The sequence below is a fragment of the Trachemys scripta genome, chromosome 8 (genome assembly GCF_013100865.1).
Source record: "Trachemys scripta elegans isolate TJP31775 chromosome 8, CAS_Tse_1.0, whole genome shotgun sequence".
In the NCBI taxonomy this organism is placed as follows: domain Eukaryota; kingdom Metazoa; phylum Chordata; order Testudines; family Emydidae; genus Trachemys; species Trachemys scripta.
In genome coordinates, this window is record NC_048305.1 from 13,800,627 (window position 1) to 13,817,980 (window position 17,354).

Below are 17,354 nucleotides of genomic sequence, written 5' to 3' on the forward strand. Positions count from 1 at the left end.
GCGCCTGCAGCGCTGCACGCTCACTCGCAGCGCTGCAAGCTACTCCCCGCGGCAGCGCTGTGAATTGCCAAGTGTAGCCAAAGCCTTAGACTGAGGTAACGATTAGGAGCCTTTCAGCCACTGCAGAGACGTTATAGTCCCACAATAGTTTTGTTACACACCTGACAGCGGCATAATAGAGAGACAAACCTGAAGATGATCTGCCTGGTCTCAGTACAATGCAAGAGCATTCTGGAAGGGCCCTGTGTAGTAGGACAATAACGTTGGGAATGTACTCTGGGAAAGCAGCTCCAATGTTCCAGCTGTTGATAGGACTTGTGTGTCAGTGTGGGTAAGACCTAAATCACAATCCACAAACTGAACTTGGCAGTATTAATAATCCTTTTCCCTAGCTTTTCCAAAGCATGCAGGTATGCCGGGAACAGCAAAGGCAAAATAAATCTGAGATCAGAGAGTCAAATTTCAAGAACTGGCTAATCTTCAGTACCAGTGGCGGAGCTAATGTGGGGAGGGGGTTCAAAGGGTGAAACTGTCCCCCCACACACACCCATTGTCCTTTAAGGGTATGTGTGCGCCTTTTCAAGCATATTATTCATTCGAATAAAGGAGATTTACTGCATGCATTTTCACACGGGGTGGAAAGAGAGCCCTCCCCACACTCACCTGGCTGTGGCAGCTACTGTACTACAGGGCTGGGCCCAGCTACCCACTCTGGGCATTGCAACATGGCGCACAGAGTTACGTGGTTCTGCAATTCTGTGCGACCATGTCGCAACACCATTCACACAAATTTGGCCCACCAGTGACTCCGTCATGTCACAACAATTGGAGAGGGGAGCCAGGCCTACCCCCGCAGGATAGGAGCTATTGCTGTCGCATGAATGCAGGTTGGGCTCACTCTGCAGTCGACCAATGACCAATTGCCCCCCGGCCAGTTGCAAAACCTGGCTCCACCACTGCTCCCGACATGCCTCCCTACTTCACCACAGATCTTCATATTAAGTGGAACCGCAAAGGACAAGAGTACCTTAGCTAACAGAGATAGCATGTCTGGGAGAGCTAGTGAAAAAGGAATAAAATGGGAGATAAAATATATGAACATATACAGTAGGACTGACTAATGCTGACTGAGGAGTACCCAATTAGTTAGCACTGGTGGGTCTGTGAAACAGAAAAAAATGAGTCATTTTAGAAAGGTTGACATTACAATCCTAATCATCATCATTACCCATCTAGTTAAATTTACATAACTGTTGCTGTCATGAAAAGGTAGCACTGAGTATAATTGAAATCAGGCCAATTTTAATGTAATTTTATAAGAAGCTTTACAAAAAGCCTTCTGTTACCAGGTACAAAACAGTTGCTAAAATATACAGAAGCATTAAGCACACTTTTAAAAGTCTGTTCTTACCACGATCATTTCAGAAGGTTCCAATATAATACACTCGCATCCTCTTTTTCCTCCAGACTGCTTGCCAAAACTGGAAAAAAAAGTGGAAAAAACCATTACATTTTACCTATTTTGGGGGTAAAAATAGTTAACAGAAGGTGAATAATTCAATAACTTAAGGGAGTGGGGGGGAGAAAGAAAGGTCATGGAAACTACTATACTTGAGACTACAATTTAATTTTCTCACACTGTCATTAATAATTCTTTGAATTTGTACAGCACCTCCCATCAGAGCATCTCCAAGTACTTTATATAAGCAGGATACTTTTGTGAAATTATTATTTATATTATACTAGAGTCAAGAGAATCCAGTCATGAACAGAACTCCATTGGGTTGATGCTGTTTAGGAAAAGAAAAAAAGGAAGAGAAAAGACAAAAGAAAAGAACAGCCTTTGCCATAAAAAGCTGACAATATAAATAGGGAGAAAGTATAAAATGTAGGTGTAGAACAAAACAGAGGGGAACGATGTGTGACATTTACAGGAATACAAAGGTTCCATATATTCATAATTTTTATTAAGTAAATGTACAAATTAGAGGCTTCACAACTTGTTTTTCAATAAGTGAACAATATACGCCACTTTCCTAACCATTATCATTTGGCATTTTACTAGGTAAAACAGTGTATCTATTTTACAAGTGCATAAACTGAGGCCCATACAGGTTAAGTGACATGCATATGGTCACAAAATGCAACAGTGGCGAAGTAATATAAAAACAGCCTCAGAGCATTCAAAATCTGGCCATTTCATAAAAATAGCACCAATAACCATTAGCGATAAATGGAAAGTGCTGTTTTCTAAGAATTCTAATATAGATGAGTGTCTTCAGAAAGTGTTACCAAAACTTTCAAAACTTCCTATATTAGGAAAGGGACAAAATTACAGGAGCTTGCATGTGATTATTTAAAAAATTTAAAAAAATCTAAGTTGGCCAAATATTTAAAAGAGAAAAAAGGTTAGAAAGAGGATCAACACAATAACTCAGTGAATTAATGCGTCCTGGTTTGGTGTGCTGCTCTTTGTGCTCTCTGCTGTCAGAGCTGAAGTCTCAGCTGAGACTACAGACTTACAATGAGACTATAATGAGTTCTCTCCTATGTCTGTTTCCCCCCATTTTGACATGTAGTTATTTTCTTCTCCGGAGACAGTGGCAGTTGTTGTGGTGGGGGTTAACCAAAACTGTTTTTATTAAAACACTGAACAAGCTGTTGATTCTAGCGCACGTAATAACTTGATGCAGACTCCGACTTATATGTATTCTATTCCCTGATGCGCTTCAGGTTTTGTTAGAAGGCAGAAGGATAAAAAAAATCCTTGGATGCTATGGGGATGAGATGGCAGAGAAGAGATCAACAACGTTAAAGTCAGATATGCCGCCAAGAAAGAGAGCTTAGAACTGTATGATTTACAGAGTTCAGCACTGTACATTTTGTGCAATAGCCTAAGCCATTTTTGTGTATTTAGCAAAAAAGGGAGAAATTAATATTATAAACATATGATCTCAAATTAGAGGGGCTAGGCCAAGGACAAACGAGGCTTTTTTATTACTCCTCCTCCTCATTGTAGTACATTCCTTAAGTCATTCTGAAGGTCTATTATTTTAGGATTGTCAGTAGTCCCGATTTTATCAGAGATCCCCACTCTTTGTCCCCTGCACACGGGGACATGTCACAATGATTTTTATAGGTGTTTACCAATATCTGCTATTTTCTGAAACCATAAAACAGCATTTGTTTTGAAGACATTTCAGTGTGTAGGAGAAGATCAACCCACAGTGGTTGAAGAGAACAGTATTTAGAGATAAATCCCAGTAGTAAGATAGTCAGACAATTGGATCTACACTTGTACCATCTCTTGCAGAAGTCAATGCAGAATACAGCACGCTTCACATATTAAAGAACACAAATTCTTATGTTAAAGTTTGCATTTAATTTTATTTATATAACCCTTTTGCTGATTTTTAAAGCGTTACATAAACAGGACAGGTGAAATATTATCATGTAAAGCAACCATAAACACATGAAAAGACCTAGGTTTACAATTTATGAAAACTCTACTATCTACACAATATACGTAGACATAAAATGTAAAAACTTAAATATCTTAGAAACAATAGCGAATCAGTTGTTTTAATTGTCATATTTGAATTCAGCACATCAAAATACATAATAAATAGCACATTTTATCTCTGAAGCAGACGACTTCTCAAAAATTGTAGACCAGTGTAACTATAAAGACACTTTCATGCAGCTATTTTAGCTAAACCTCAGATCCTTCCAAGCAACAAAGTTAACTATCCTAACAGTTATTATGATAAAGCACTATGACCAGTAGGAGCTTTGCAATTTGAACTGTCAAATTCTGGATTTTGATAATGTATTCTAGAAACTATAGCCTTTAAATAGAACAACTGCCACACAGTAATCACGATAATGACTAAAATGTTCCCTGCTTGTACTGTAACAGCAAAGAAGCTTTTAGAGCAGGATTTCCATATTGAAATATGTCAGTTTCAGAGTGGGACATCCACACTAGCAGCTGCTGGCTAAATTTTGTGTCTTCTGTCATGCTTCTTCCATACAGTGCATGACCCAGACATCATAGTCTCAAACAATCTCCTGTTTGTTCCTAGCCTCTGTTTGCGAGAAGTTGGGAATGAGCAACAGGGAATGGATCACATGATGATTACCTGTTCTGTTCATTCCCTCTGGGGCATCTGGCATTGGTCACTGTCAGAAGACAGGATATTGGTTTAAGTGGACCCTTTGGTCTGACCCAATATAGCCGTTCTTATGATTCTGTTGATTCTTATATTTATAACTAGTTTGCCCACTCTTTGCATGATGCATGCGATTATAAAATATAAGGAAATTCAAGCAGTTCATCTCTAGGTCAGGACTGGTTGGAATTCCATTTTATTATTTCTGCACCAAAGTCTAACGTATCTATCCAAGGTGTCCTGTGGTCCTGCAATATAATTCTTCTAGAATTAAAACATTGGGAAAGTTCTTTCATTAGCTATAGGGTACTAAATTAATTCACCTTCAAGAATGATTGCCTATTTCACTTCAGTATACAGCGAGGTTTAGTGGTGCTGCACTGTATGCGACTACTTTGTCCTTTATGACACTGCACCTATTTATCACATATACACAATAGTGTAATATCTTTTTTAACTTTCGGATGAAATCTGAATACAAAGAAGTGTTACAGATGAAAGTTAAAAATGTTACCATTCAAAATGATTACTTATCAAAAATATTTAAAATAAAACTCCTTTAGGTTAAACCTTTCTTTAAACAGTTCAGTCAATTAGTTTCAATCCCATGCAATTTGAAATTAAAAGTTGACAATATTTTTAAAACATCACTGTAAAGCTATGTATGGTGTACAATACAGTACAGTGCATTATTGAACAAACAGTTTTAGCATTTTTCACTTTTCTTTTAAGACTGGTAAATACTTTTCTTACACACACACACACACACACACACACACACACACACACACACACACACAATAAGTTCTGAGTAAATTATATTTTACCCAGAATATTGTTCAAGGGGAACATGATCAATACAATTTCAATGTTGTCAAAATACTACTTTGTTTACATAAATATACACAACCATTCACAAATTCATCTCCTTACTGATGTCGCAACATTTGGCAATTGCGTAAGTGAGAATAAACTTTAATAAACGCAAAGTATATACTGACAGTAAGAAAGATCAAGCTCCTTACACAGTCGGTTTTACACTATCAAAATATTGTACCATTATTGACCACTCAATCTTAATGGGCTATGCGCCAGTGACAACAAAACTCATTGCTAACCCTGAAGAACAAATGACTCACTTTTGCAAGTCAATAAAGTCAAGTTTAGTTGACTGACCATAACATGTACTGTTTTATTGATTGAATTATGAAAGAACAGCTTTAACAGAAACTTCTTTTTTGCCAGATCATATTTTTAAATAATCATTTTAACATTCTTTTTAATAAGTTACTGCACACATTTCAATGAAATACAAATGGCTAGCTTCAGTGCTATATCAATTAGCATTCTGCTGACTTGTGCACATGTAGTGAACCTCCTACAAATTTCAACAAATGCTTAAAAGCTATAATAATTCCTCTTTGGCTTATAGTACTGCATTAACATGAGGAAACAATAGTTAGAGTAGGCACCAAATAAAGCGATGAAATTACTCTTAGGGAGAGATCTTGTTTTCCATCCCAACCCTGTGAGAAGATTTACAAACAGTAACATCCATTAGTGCTGGTAGAGTAACTCCTGTAAGTCTTATTGGCACAGGTGGAAGAATAGATGTAGATCTATTTGCACAGCACAACTTCAACCCATTACCCATCTGCCTGCAGAACTTTCACCTGAAGATTAATTGGCTAACTAATCTGAGTCCCCTAATATTCACTTGGCTAGTTATTGTCTTCAAGACAATAACAAGTGCACTATAATTACTTGATCTGGCGATAGCCAGAGGATTATACCTGAAGAATATTAAATGATGTTTTCAACATTTTTGCTGTTCATAAAAAAAATCTTAATATAAAGTTTCCTAAAATGTATTCATTTGCATTTCATAAATTAACAGTTGTTCATCACTTACTTGAATTAAAAAAGGCAATTCTCCCTGCTTTCCTAGGTCCTACACTCAGTCCTACCTTTATTTTATTGATTTTGAGAGAGAGAATGAATGAGCGCGCGAGCATGCACGCTAGCTGTGGGAGTAAAAGAAATACTATTCTCAGGGCCCCATATATTCTGCAATTCTCTGGCTGCTTAATTTGCTGCACAATTCATCCTCTGCTGCACAACTGTGCTCCAAAATCTCAGTATACAATTAAAAAAAAGTTTTTAAGCTCTTATGGAATGTTGCCTTCCACAATTCAAAAAGAAAAACTATATTTCTGAGATATGCCTTATGCATCTGAGTTAAAGCCTTATGGATTCCATGATTTCATAATTATGGAATTTGGCACACACTCTCTCATATATAGACACATGCAGCCTCAGAATTTTCATTTTGCTACAGCTAAATGCCTAATGTTTTGTTCCCTGTCTCCTTACCCTGCTGGGACCTGTTCTCACAAGTCTCTTGCTTTTTTTTTTTTTTTTAATATATATAAACTGTGCAGCTCAGAGTATAGTGCATATCTAACCTAAAGGCTCTCTACTCATGTAAAAACGTGTCATTATTATTAGATAAATACAGAGTATATTGTGAATGCTGTCAATGTACACAAAGTAAAATACTATACTTGCCAAGGTGTTTTTAGCACACCTGTTATAATTTCATAATTACAAAAGGGATATTTTTTGTTCAACTTAAATTCCAATATTTTTATGCAACTTAATCATAGAATATCATGGTTGGAAGGGACCTCAGAGATCATCTAGTCCAACCCCCTGCTCAAAGCAGGACCAATCCCCAGATAGATTTTTGCCCCAGATCCCTAAATGGCCTCCTTAAGGACTGAACTCACAAACCTGGGTTTAGCAGGCCAATGCTCAAAACCACTGAACTATCCCTCCCACCAGACTTAAGTCACAGAGATCATGTTATGAGATTGACAAACATAGAAGGGAAAAAATCCAGCACACAGAATGGGCTACATGCCAGGTCTATCCTAAATTCATATGCCGATTGCTGTACTCAGTGAAAAGAGACCAGATATTGAGCATCAACTTTCATATACCTTGCTGTTGTGCATAAAATCAGACTGTCACTAATGTATAAATTAGACCTCTATTAAGATTTGTTTGCTTTCCTTAAACTAACTCTACTCCACTGTATTTCATTTTAACTCTAGCTTGTAAGACTTACGACATAGTTAAGGTTTTTAGGCCTGTATTTTTGTAAGGAATATGAAACATTGTTTTTTATTTGATAACACATTGTAAAGGTTTATGATTATTGTTGTTTATAGCTACAACTACTTGCAAGGTCTTATTCGTAGGTTGCCTAACACATCTACTTTAAAAGATTTTTGTGACCTTTTCTTGAGAAAATACAACATCGCCATTGTTTGTATCAGGCCTTTAAAATTCAGTAGGGAAAAAAGTCCTAGGTACAAAGAAGTGCCTTTTCTTTGTCCAGTGATTCTCTGTTCACATTTAGCTGAGTATAGCCTTTGGAAAAAATCACCATTTTCCTTCTGTCACTTGTGTTATCTACTAACTCTGAGAGAATGCTAAAACAACTGGACACGGACATTCTAAAGGGCCAGGTCCAAACTGCCACCAATGCAGTAGCAGCACACACTACACCAAGAATCCCAGAAGCAGGCAGCCTCTGTGGAATGGGAAGACCCACCTTGCAATCCCCCTTCACGAGACTCAGTACATGGCCCTCTAGTTTGGGGGCACTATTATGGTAGGCTCCCCCAATCACTTCCTCAACCCAGCATGTAGCCAAAGCTACACATTTTCCCCACAAGCACACTAACAATTTTCTCCTGTGGTCAGCTAATATAGTCCAGGATTGTAGGAATCAAAAGGATTCACGTGCTTAAAGCAGCTGAATGTCACAGAACTCCATTCCATCCCTACCTATGTAATGCTGAGCAGTCACAAAAGTAAAATTTTGACAGGTAGCCACTAATTAGGTGTTCCTTGTTTTCTGGGTACTCAGCTCAAGAATCCTGGAACCTGATATGCAGATGTGCGGAGCACTGACAAGTGCATTTGCAGTCAGTCAATGGGAACTATGAATGCTCAGCACCGCTGGCAGTAAGACCGTATGGGCTGAAGGAATAAGCACAGGGTTGGGAGTTAGGAGGATCCAAGATCTAGTTTTATCATATGACCCTTTAACAAGTCTGTCTTCCCCAACTGTAAAATGGAGATGACACACTTATCTCATTGTGAAAATAATTTCACTAATGTTTGACGACACATAGAAAAACTACAACAATGAGCACCCTACAAAAGATGACATGGTTATGAATATTTGCGCATTAATAGCAGGCTCTGGATAAGCGTGCAGTAAATAAGGCAGGGGCCACAAAGTGAATGAGGAAAATTTAAATGAACAGCTGTTAGTTCTGAGCACCACCCATCCTGTGCACTGAATGAGGCAGGAATTGAAGGGAAAAGTGCAGTATATGATCAGATAATTAAAATTATTATACTACATATGTTCAACAGAGCAAAATTAAGATTGCACAAGCAACCTTAAACTGACATTTCCTAATTTATGAATACCTGACTCTGCAAACTAAATAAGATAGTTACAGTTTTGTATGTAATATTTAAAACAAGGATAAACTAAGTTCAGCTTCAATCAAATTAAGAGAGAGTTGGGCATGAGTAAGGGCAAAAGGAACAATGATTGGAGAATGGAAAAGACAGACAAAAATTTAGTGGCAGTGGAAAGAACAAACAATAAAATAAAAATTTAAGCTACTAAATAAAAAACTCCAAATGAGCAAGACAATTTTTGTGACAAGATAAAAGCCTTTTCATATTGAGCCTGTACATACAAGGCCAATAGTAAAATCTTACCCCAAACTCAGAACATGTTTTTCTTATTAAAAACAGATCACTACAATGTAAATACTTATATGCCCTCATTTATCTTAGTATCCGAGTGCTGCTCAGGAAATGGAGATAATCTCTCCCTACCAAGAACGTCTCCCACTGAAATACCTAGAAATTATGCCTGAGGATTTTTTGCTTACTTGTGTGATGGGTATGTATTGTATCCATGCATATGAAGAAACTGAGGGAGCACTAAACTGAAAAAAGAAGTTGTGCATTTAATTCTGAGAGTGCGAAGGAAAATAGCGATTCTTCTCTCTTTTAGGAGTCCGTACCATAGTTCCAGCTCCTATAAATTGTATCTCCCGCACTCATTAGTATCCTGCTGTTGGTTGACAAGACCATTGTTTCAGTGTAATAAAGTGCTCATATGAAGTCACAGGCACTGAGGAGATACCAGGTAGCTAGATCAGTACAAAGCCTTTAACCCTCATGTAGATGTCAGATGAACATCAGTGTATTTTTCAGCAACAGAAATGAGGTTTACAACATATTATAGCCATCTTACACACTAAACACTTCCCTATGAAATTAAAGCATGTTTCTTTAAGTCTTCTTAGTATTACACAGGGATAGAAATATGGAAGAACTGGAAAAATATATTATTCAGACAAAACGCAAGTCTAATAAAGCAACACCTCTAGGGAAACAAAACTAAAGACTAGACAATCTAATGAAAGCAAAGAAAGCATCAGCTGATAATTTAAACAGGAAACCCTCATTTTGGTACAGCATGTTACATCTTCTTTAAGGCTTACAGAGAGAAACAAGAATGAAAATAATCCAGTTGCCAATTTTAACCTCACTAAAAAGAAATGTCAAGATAAATGTTAAAAAATGGAGTGTATAAGAAACAGATTTCATAGCTATAAATACCTATTGGAAATTTCATTGTTTGCGTTCTTTATTTTATTTACAGAACTATGAAAGGCTTAGGTAAGAATTACAACATTATTATCCAATTATTGGTTAGTATTTGTGGTCAGACAATTCAACCATAATAATGTATTGGTTTATCAAGACCTTTATGGCTAATGTTTGCCCAAAGGAGGATTTGAACAGTTTTCCTGAAAAAAACACAGTGAGCTTTGATTAAATATTTAGATAACTAAAAAAGCTTATTCATTGGAGTACAAAGTCGTAAACTAGATATTAGGAATCTACTAGTTTCTTGATGGCTGAAGCCCAGAAAAGTCAGTTCTCTAAGCTAGACTGCAGCTTTTCAATTATTGTAGTATGTGCACCTGTTGCTTGATATCGAGACATAACATCTATATTATTAACTGAGATCAAGTCACTGGTCTGCAACACTGTTGCAAGATAAATGCCTTCTACATATTAAAAGAAGTCTTTTCTTTTCATTGGCTTTTGTTTGTAAAACACCTCATTTGCAGTAGACTTTTTTTTCCCTTCCTGATTCACTGCTGTTTTTAATTAACAGTTTGTAAGCTAACATTCACCATGAAAAGAAAATGTGAGTTATCAGTGCTTCGCTAATTATACGAGGTCCAGAAACACCCTTTAAAAACAAACAAAACAAAATCAGTTCATTTACCTTACCACAACCAAAATAAAAACATCATCAAGAATAAAATTGTGTGTCTTTTTGGTCCAAGTACCTGAAACTGGTTTCTGATTAAAACATTAGTGAGGATCCAAATGTAAGGAGAAGCAATGTAAGTTTTCCACTCCATCTGTCCATACAAAAATAGGATTTTTAACTGCTTATTTCAGCTTTATTTAATTCAGAAGTGAAATAATAAAAACACATTATGCTTTACTCCAGGAATTCTTGTGTTGTTCTTTAACACCAGAAAGGTACATTAGTATATGGATACCCTGGCCTTTATAAATTAGGCCTACATTCCACATATCCTGAAGATGCTAAATAATGTGGATATGCAAATGTTCCCTAACTTTACAAGTTTCAGAGTAGCAGCCGTGTTAGTCTGTATCCGCAAAAAGAAGAACAGGAGTACTTGTGGCACCTTAGAGACTAACAAATTTATTAGAGCATAAGCTTTCGTGGACTACAGCCCACTTCTTCCATATATATGCATCCGAAGAAGTGGGCTGTAGTCCACGAAAGCTTATGCTCTAATAAATTTGTTAGTCTCTAAGGTGCCACAAGTACTCCTGTTCTTCTTTTAACTTTACAAGGAATCACAAGAAAATTAATTTGAAGTCTACAGAACACTAAATATTGCTTTATAATTTTATGGATTGCATATAGTTACACTCTGAAATGGCTAAAAAAAGTTATTGGACTGATCAAATCCTGCTGATATCCAGCATGGGGCCTGAATTTGTCAGCCATATTTTCTCAAAAATAGCATCACATTTCAAGTAAGTTTTAATATAAATTTGATAGAGCCACAACACTTAATCATATGATTAATTTTACTAGCATGAGTAGCCCAGTTGATTTCAACAGTACAACACGTGGCAGTAAAGTTAAGCATGTACTTAAGTGTTTGCAGGAACCTTAGACATTTTAAAGTACTTGATTTTCAACCCCAATGTCCAAAAAGCACGCTCAAGTAGTATGGGACCCTAATATAACCCACCCATTTTTTAAAGTGGCTTACAGCTTTTATAAAAATATAGAGAATCTTTCCTATAGAAGTATCTCGTAAATAGCAGCAGCCTTCAAAACGCCTTCTCAATATAAGCTTTGAACATAATTAAACCCCATTTTAAAGACAGTTTATTATCATTTAAATTTGTGTAATCTGAAAAAAAAACAAGTTTTTTAAAGAAGCAAGCATAGTATTAGGAAGTTAAATCTCACAGACACCAGCAGAAGTAATATTTTTTTCTGGCCCATCTGTAACCTAAGAAATTTTAGTGTTTTTTATTAAAATAGTCATTTTTAAAAAACACATTCAATAACTATCTTGATTACTTTCCTTAATCTATGTAAAAGCATCACCAATCTCATGTGCAGTATGATTTAGAAAGAACAGCGAGACATAAAGAAGCCAGTTTACAGCCACAAAGAGAAAAACGTAGGCTTACTGCAACAGATTTTTTTTTGGTAAAAATTTCCCCAACATGCAAAATTTTAATCACTCCTTCCCCATCAGCAATGTTTATCAGAAAGCTGAATACAGCACATCACATTTCTCAAACCACTGAGTATCTTGTCCCAGGACAGAGGAATGGAAATTAGTTTTTAAAATATTGTTTTCAGAAGTCATAGCTTGTCTTTGTTCTTGCTTGGGAAACACTTATGTCCCATCCTCCTCATCAAGAATGAATAGCAGAGGGCAAGGGCTGATGTTCTAAGCATCCATGTGCTCGCACCCCAGGTTGAACCAGCCAGTTTTCTGAGCAGGTTGTTCCAAGTGCTGATGTTGGCTGCCATTTTCAAGTGATTATGGTACATTAATGACCTATTCAATGTGCAACGGAGGTAAACTCGGTTTTGGATCATGCTGCAGACGCTGGTCATTGGAGAAAACTCATGGCTTACGCTTGAATTATACAGACGAAATACACTAAAAACTGTCTTAGAAAAGCTCGGCTGCAAGCGCCATCATCTCCAATAGTCTGCCAGGAGCTACATTATCAAGACCTCGTCAATTTCTGAGAAGGACTAAGCTTAGTAGCTGCAGCAGATGTCATTGGCATAGATAAACTTGCACAAGAGTGTAGTTGGCAGGTCGTTGATGTACACGTTGAACAGTATCAGTGATCCATGAAAACAGCAACCTACCTTTATACACAGACCTCTTCAATCACTCGCCAGCTCACCTGTCTTTGAGATGCCTTTTATAGTAATTTATGCTACCACAGGACTTGACAGTGGAATCTAATTGGTGCAACGAGTGGTCAGTGACGACAGTAGTTAATCATTCTCTCATCACTGACCCACCGTCTGTCCACCAGGTTTTGATATGCCAAGGCACCTGTCGTCATCTCTGAACCAGTTTCGAACAGGACCGGGCAATTGTGCAGCCAATCTCTTTAAATGGGGTTTTTCTAATGACCCTATCATATAGCGGCATTCAACTTCAGACTATGTCGCGTATCCTTAACCAGTGCCCACTGATTTATTTTGACAGTGGTCTACCGGCTCTCCACCCTGCTGACGATGACACCATCAAATGGCTGGGCACATTGTGCATACCCTGAGAGATCAAGAATGTGTCTAATGCATAACACACATTCCAGCCAACATTCAGCATATCTACAGCAATGCATTTGCCCTTTCAGACTTAGTTTGCAAAGACAATCACTTTTCTCAACTATGATTTAACAGAATCTCCCTGATATCCCCAAAAACTTAGAATAGCAGTGAATGTTTAATAGGTAAGTGCATCTTATAAACAAATCTACAAGTAATGCCTTTTTTAAAGAATAGGAACATTTGGATTTATTTTTTTTAAACTCAGGAGGATCAACAACTTCCATTTCAAAGATTCTCACATGTATAAAACATTTTATTTTTCAAGAGATGTCATTCATAATGACCATATTTTCCATTATGTACTCCAAACCCTCTTTTCCACATAATTCATTAGAGAAAATAAATAATAGATTCAGATTTCCAGAGGCAAATTAGATTTCCTTCCATAGTAGCTGCAAATAAAAACAAATATTTAGATATGGCTCCCCCACACAGGCATAAAAGGGGTTAACCATGTCTTGCCCAAAAAGGATCAATGGAGAAGAAACCTCCAAGCAGCCCAGAGAAGCTCTGGGAAGCACAGCCAATTAGGAGGAGCTGCAGGGTGCAACCAATCCAGTCCCAGTAGGCTCACATAAAAGAGAGGTGCAGGGCACTAGCAGAGTAGAGTCAGTTGCTGCTGGGAGCCCAGGAAGTAAGGACTGTGTCCGTGGAGGACTGAGAGAACTGCAAGTACACTGCACAAAGCAATGGCTGGCTCCTGAAACTGAGCAGATGAGTGCCCTGAGGTGAGGGCAAAGAAGGTGGTAGGATGAAAGAAGTGGCCCAGGGAAATACAGCATCACTGATGGACATTACAGAGGAGCAGCAGGAAACTTCTATTTACAGGGTCCCTGGGCTGGGGCCCGGAGTAGAAGGCAGGGCTGGGTCCCCCCACTGTCCCTTGGGGAAGTGGCTGGACAACAGGATGGTGACACGCACCCCCCAGGAAGGGGATATTCAGAGGACTAAGTCGCAAAGAGGGCGCTGAGGTTCTGGGAGCTGAGAAAGGAGCCAGAGGCGGGAGCAGAGACAGAGTGATGGGGTGCAGACCACAGACATGGGTGTTTGCATTGAGCTAATCCCCAGAATAACCAGGAGTGGCACCAGTCTGGCAATGAGGGCTGCACCCCGTGACACATGCCTAATAATTGAAAATAAAAGTTAGATGACAGTTAACTGCTACACCTAGTGTCTGTCCAATTTAGTGCTGATGCCTTGTTTCTCTCTCTCTGTCTTAGTCTATAAAGGAGACAGAAGTTTACCCCTGAAGAGGTTTATTCCTGCATTTGCAATTTCTTTTGAGTAGAGTATTAGGAAAAGAGCTGTCTTGAAAGATAGTTAAAAAGCAGTTATATACGTTGTACAACATTTGTTTTCAGTCTACAGTAATTCTCTAAGCAAGAATTGGAAAAATTTTCATTACTCACAGCTAACAATAGCTTTCTCTCCTCTTACTCCTTCCCCATACCACCTCTGCAACTCCTCCCACCAGAATATTTTAATACAGAGCAGCTACTGCTTTTATATTTTACAATCCCAAACAAAGCTATTTGGGTCAGAAATACAGGACCCAATGGATTAATAATTTGACGGATTTTTTTAAATCTAGGAGATGTTCATATTGTACATTAAGACCAAGCAGCTTTTCTGAATTTAATAAACCGTGTTCTCTTCAACTAGACTCAGCTATTCTAGCTGTACAATGATGTACTATGAAAATAACTGAAGTCTGATCAGTATTATTTTTAATAGCTCCCTGGATGCAGTACAAGCCCATGCTGCCTCCCTCGCAACCCCTCCCCCAAAATATAGCCTTGTTTGGTGTTGCATCGTCAATGATAATTGCAAATACAAACATCCTTTCCAAGCCTTTTATGAAGTATTACCTTTCTCCAATATTACTCCCCAATACAAGATAGCTTAGAGCTTACTCTCCACTTGAAAAGCTGGGGAAGAGGCAAATTAAACAAAACTCCATACCCTAGCAATATGCAATAATACTTTTGTGTAGTTGCCACTGAATGAAGCGGAGGGGAATAAAGGGAGGAAGGAAGGTTTGCTTTCCCATGCAGGGGCCAAGGTACCTCAACTTAATCAATTCTCAAAATCTATAGAGAAAGCCCACGGCCTTCAAGTCATTCACACACAGGCTTAAGTGGCTCCAAACCTATTGCTCAGACTCTCAACACCAGACGTGGGCAAACTACAGCCCGCAGACCCGTCCTGCCAAGCCCCTGATCTCCCGGCCGGGGAGCCTAATCCCCGGCCTCTCCCCCACAGCCACGCAGGCTGCACTCTGGCCCACCGCTCCCACTGGGCAGCGTGAGGAGCGCAGCTAGCTCTGGCTGGGTGTCGCAGCTGCGAGCTCCTGCTGCTGGTAAGGGGGCAGGGAGTGGGGGGATTGGGTAACAGAGTGGGAGGTCCTGGGGGGCAGTCAGGGAGGAGGGGGCGGTTGGATGGGGCGGAGGTTCTGGGGGGGCGGTGAGGGGTTGGGGAACAGAGAGGGTTGGGAGTGGGAGTCCTGGGGCGGTCTGTCGGGTGTGGGGATGTGGATAGGGTTGGGAGGGCAGTCAGGGGACAGAGAGTGGGGGGTTGTATAAGGGGGTGGGATCCCAGGGGGCAGTTAGGGGCCGTGGGAGATGATCAGAGGACGAGGAGCAGAGGGCAGTTGGATAGGGGGTGGGAGTCCCAGGGGGACTGTCAGGGGACGGGGGGGGTGGATGAGTTGGGGGTTCTGAGGGGGCAGTCAGGGGGCAGGAATTGAGAGGGGGCAGAGGCCAGGCTGTTTGGGGAGGCATGTAAAATATTTGTTTATTTAACTTCCAGTCACCATCAGTGTGAAAGAGGCCCACCGTTGCCAACAGACAAAAAGTTCACTACTCTGTGTCAGCAACTCCCATCAGGCCTGACACGTAACACATCTCTTTCATGGTATTTATCTATAAATAGAGTACTGTAAGGTATCTAATGAAAGTTGGTGTCAGGCTGGTCATAAATATCATTGTAAAATATATGTATTGATTATAATAGGCTTTCTGCCAGACAAAGCATGGCTATGTGTCTATACCGACCTCTGATGTAAATTAAGCATTGTAAATCAAAACAACGGGAGCTACATTTGCATTCCAAGTCAACATGAGGATGTGAAGTCAACATGGGGGGGTAGGACACTGGAAAACAAACAAAGGACATATCAAACGTTTACTGGACTATAACTGGAGACAAGACAGACATTTGATCATCTACTTACTGAGGAAACCCCTTGAAGGGCATGGGAAAACCTGTGATCTGGTTACTGAAAATCAGCAGCTCTGTCAGAGACTGTATCCTTGGGAGAAAATCTACTTTAATAAATAGGAAAAGTAAACATTAAGTATAGACCTGGGGTTGTGTTTTATATTTTGTTTTATATGTGTAACCATGTTTCCACTCATTTTTATTCAAATTTATACATTTATTTAAATTTTTATTCAAATTTATACACTTATTTAAAATGTAACCCTTGATAATAAACTTATGATTGATTCACTGTAAATATATTTCCGTGCTGTAATGTTATTAAGGGCCTGATCCTGAGTTGTACCAATCAAGCAGTGTGTATACTATTCCTTTTGGAATAGCAAACCTGGTACAGTGAAATCCCGCTATACTGTGATGTTTGGTGTCCAAAAAATTACATCGTGCTAAATACGGGGACGCAGTATGGCGGGGTTTCAAGCCCGTCAGTAGTTCCCCAAGGCGGTGCATTGATGTGCACCGCCTAGTGCCCCTAGTGCCCAGCAGAGGAGAGAAGCTGCGACCCCGAGCCTGCCGGGGTCAGTGAGCACCGGCGCCCGCAGCCCTGTTGTTCTCTGTCCCCGGCAGGCGCAGGGCCACAGCTTCTCTCCAGCTTGGAGAGAAACCGCGGCCCCGCGCATGCTGGGGACAGAGAGCTCCAGGGCTACAGGCTTCTCCCCACCCACCCCTTTCTGCTCCTTCAATGGGGTGCCACTGAGGGTCCCCCCATTCCACCCCCCCCACTGCAGCTCCTCAACCCGTTTGCTACTTTATGTCCTCCCCACCCCCCACTGCGGCCCCAAGACCGGAGATGCCCTGTCCCCCGTCACAGCCTGAGGCCGCAGTGGGGAGTGAGTGCCCCTCACAACCCCCACAAGCTGTGAGGC

At 39.6% G+C, this 17,354-nt stretch overlaps 1 protein-coding gene across 11 annotated transcripts in view; it reads right to left on the reverse strand.

Moving 5' to 3' along the window:
• RAPGEF6 (Rap guanine nucleotide exchange factor 6) overlaps positions 1 to 17,354 on the reverse strand; it is a 226,793-nt gene that overhangs the window by 154,550 nt on the left and 54,889 nt on the right. For all 11 annotated transcript variants that reach the window (XR_004646762.1, XR_004646763.1, XM_034778388.1 and 8 more), the window contains exon 5: positions 1,412 to 1,481. Coding sequence is in view for 9 of the 11 variants with exons in the window: in XM_034778388.1 (XP_034634279.1) it covers positions 1,412 to 1,481 (70 nt within the window). In the remaining 2 variants the exon portion in view is untranslated. The remainder of the gene's footprint in view (positions 1 to 1,411; positions 1,482 to 17,354) is intronic.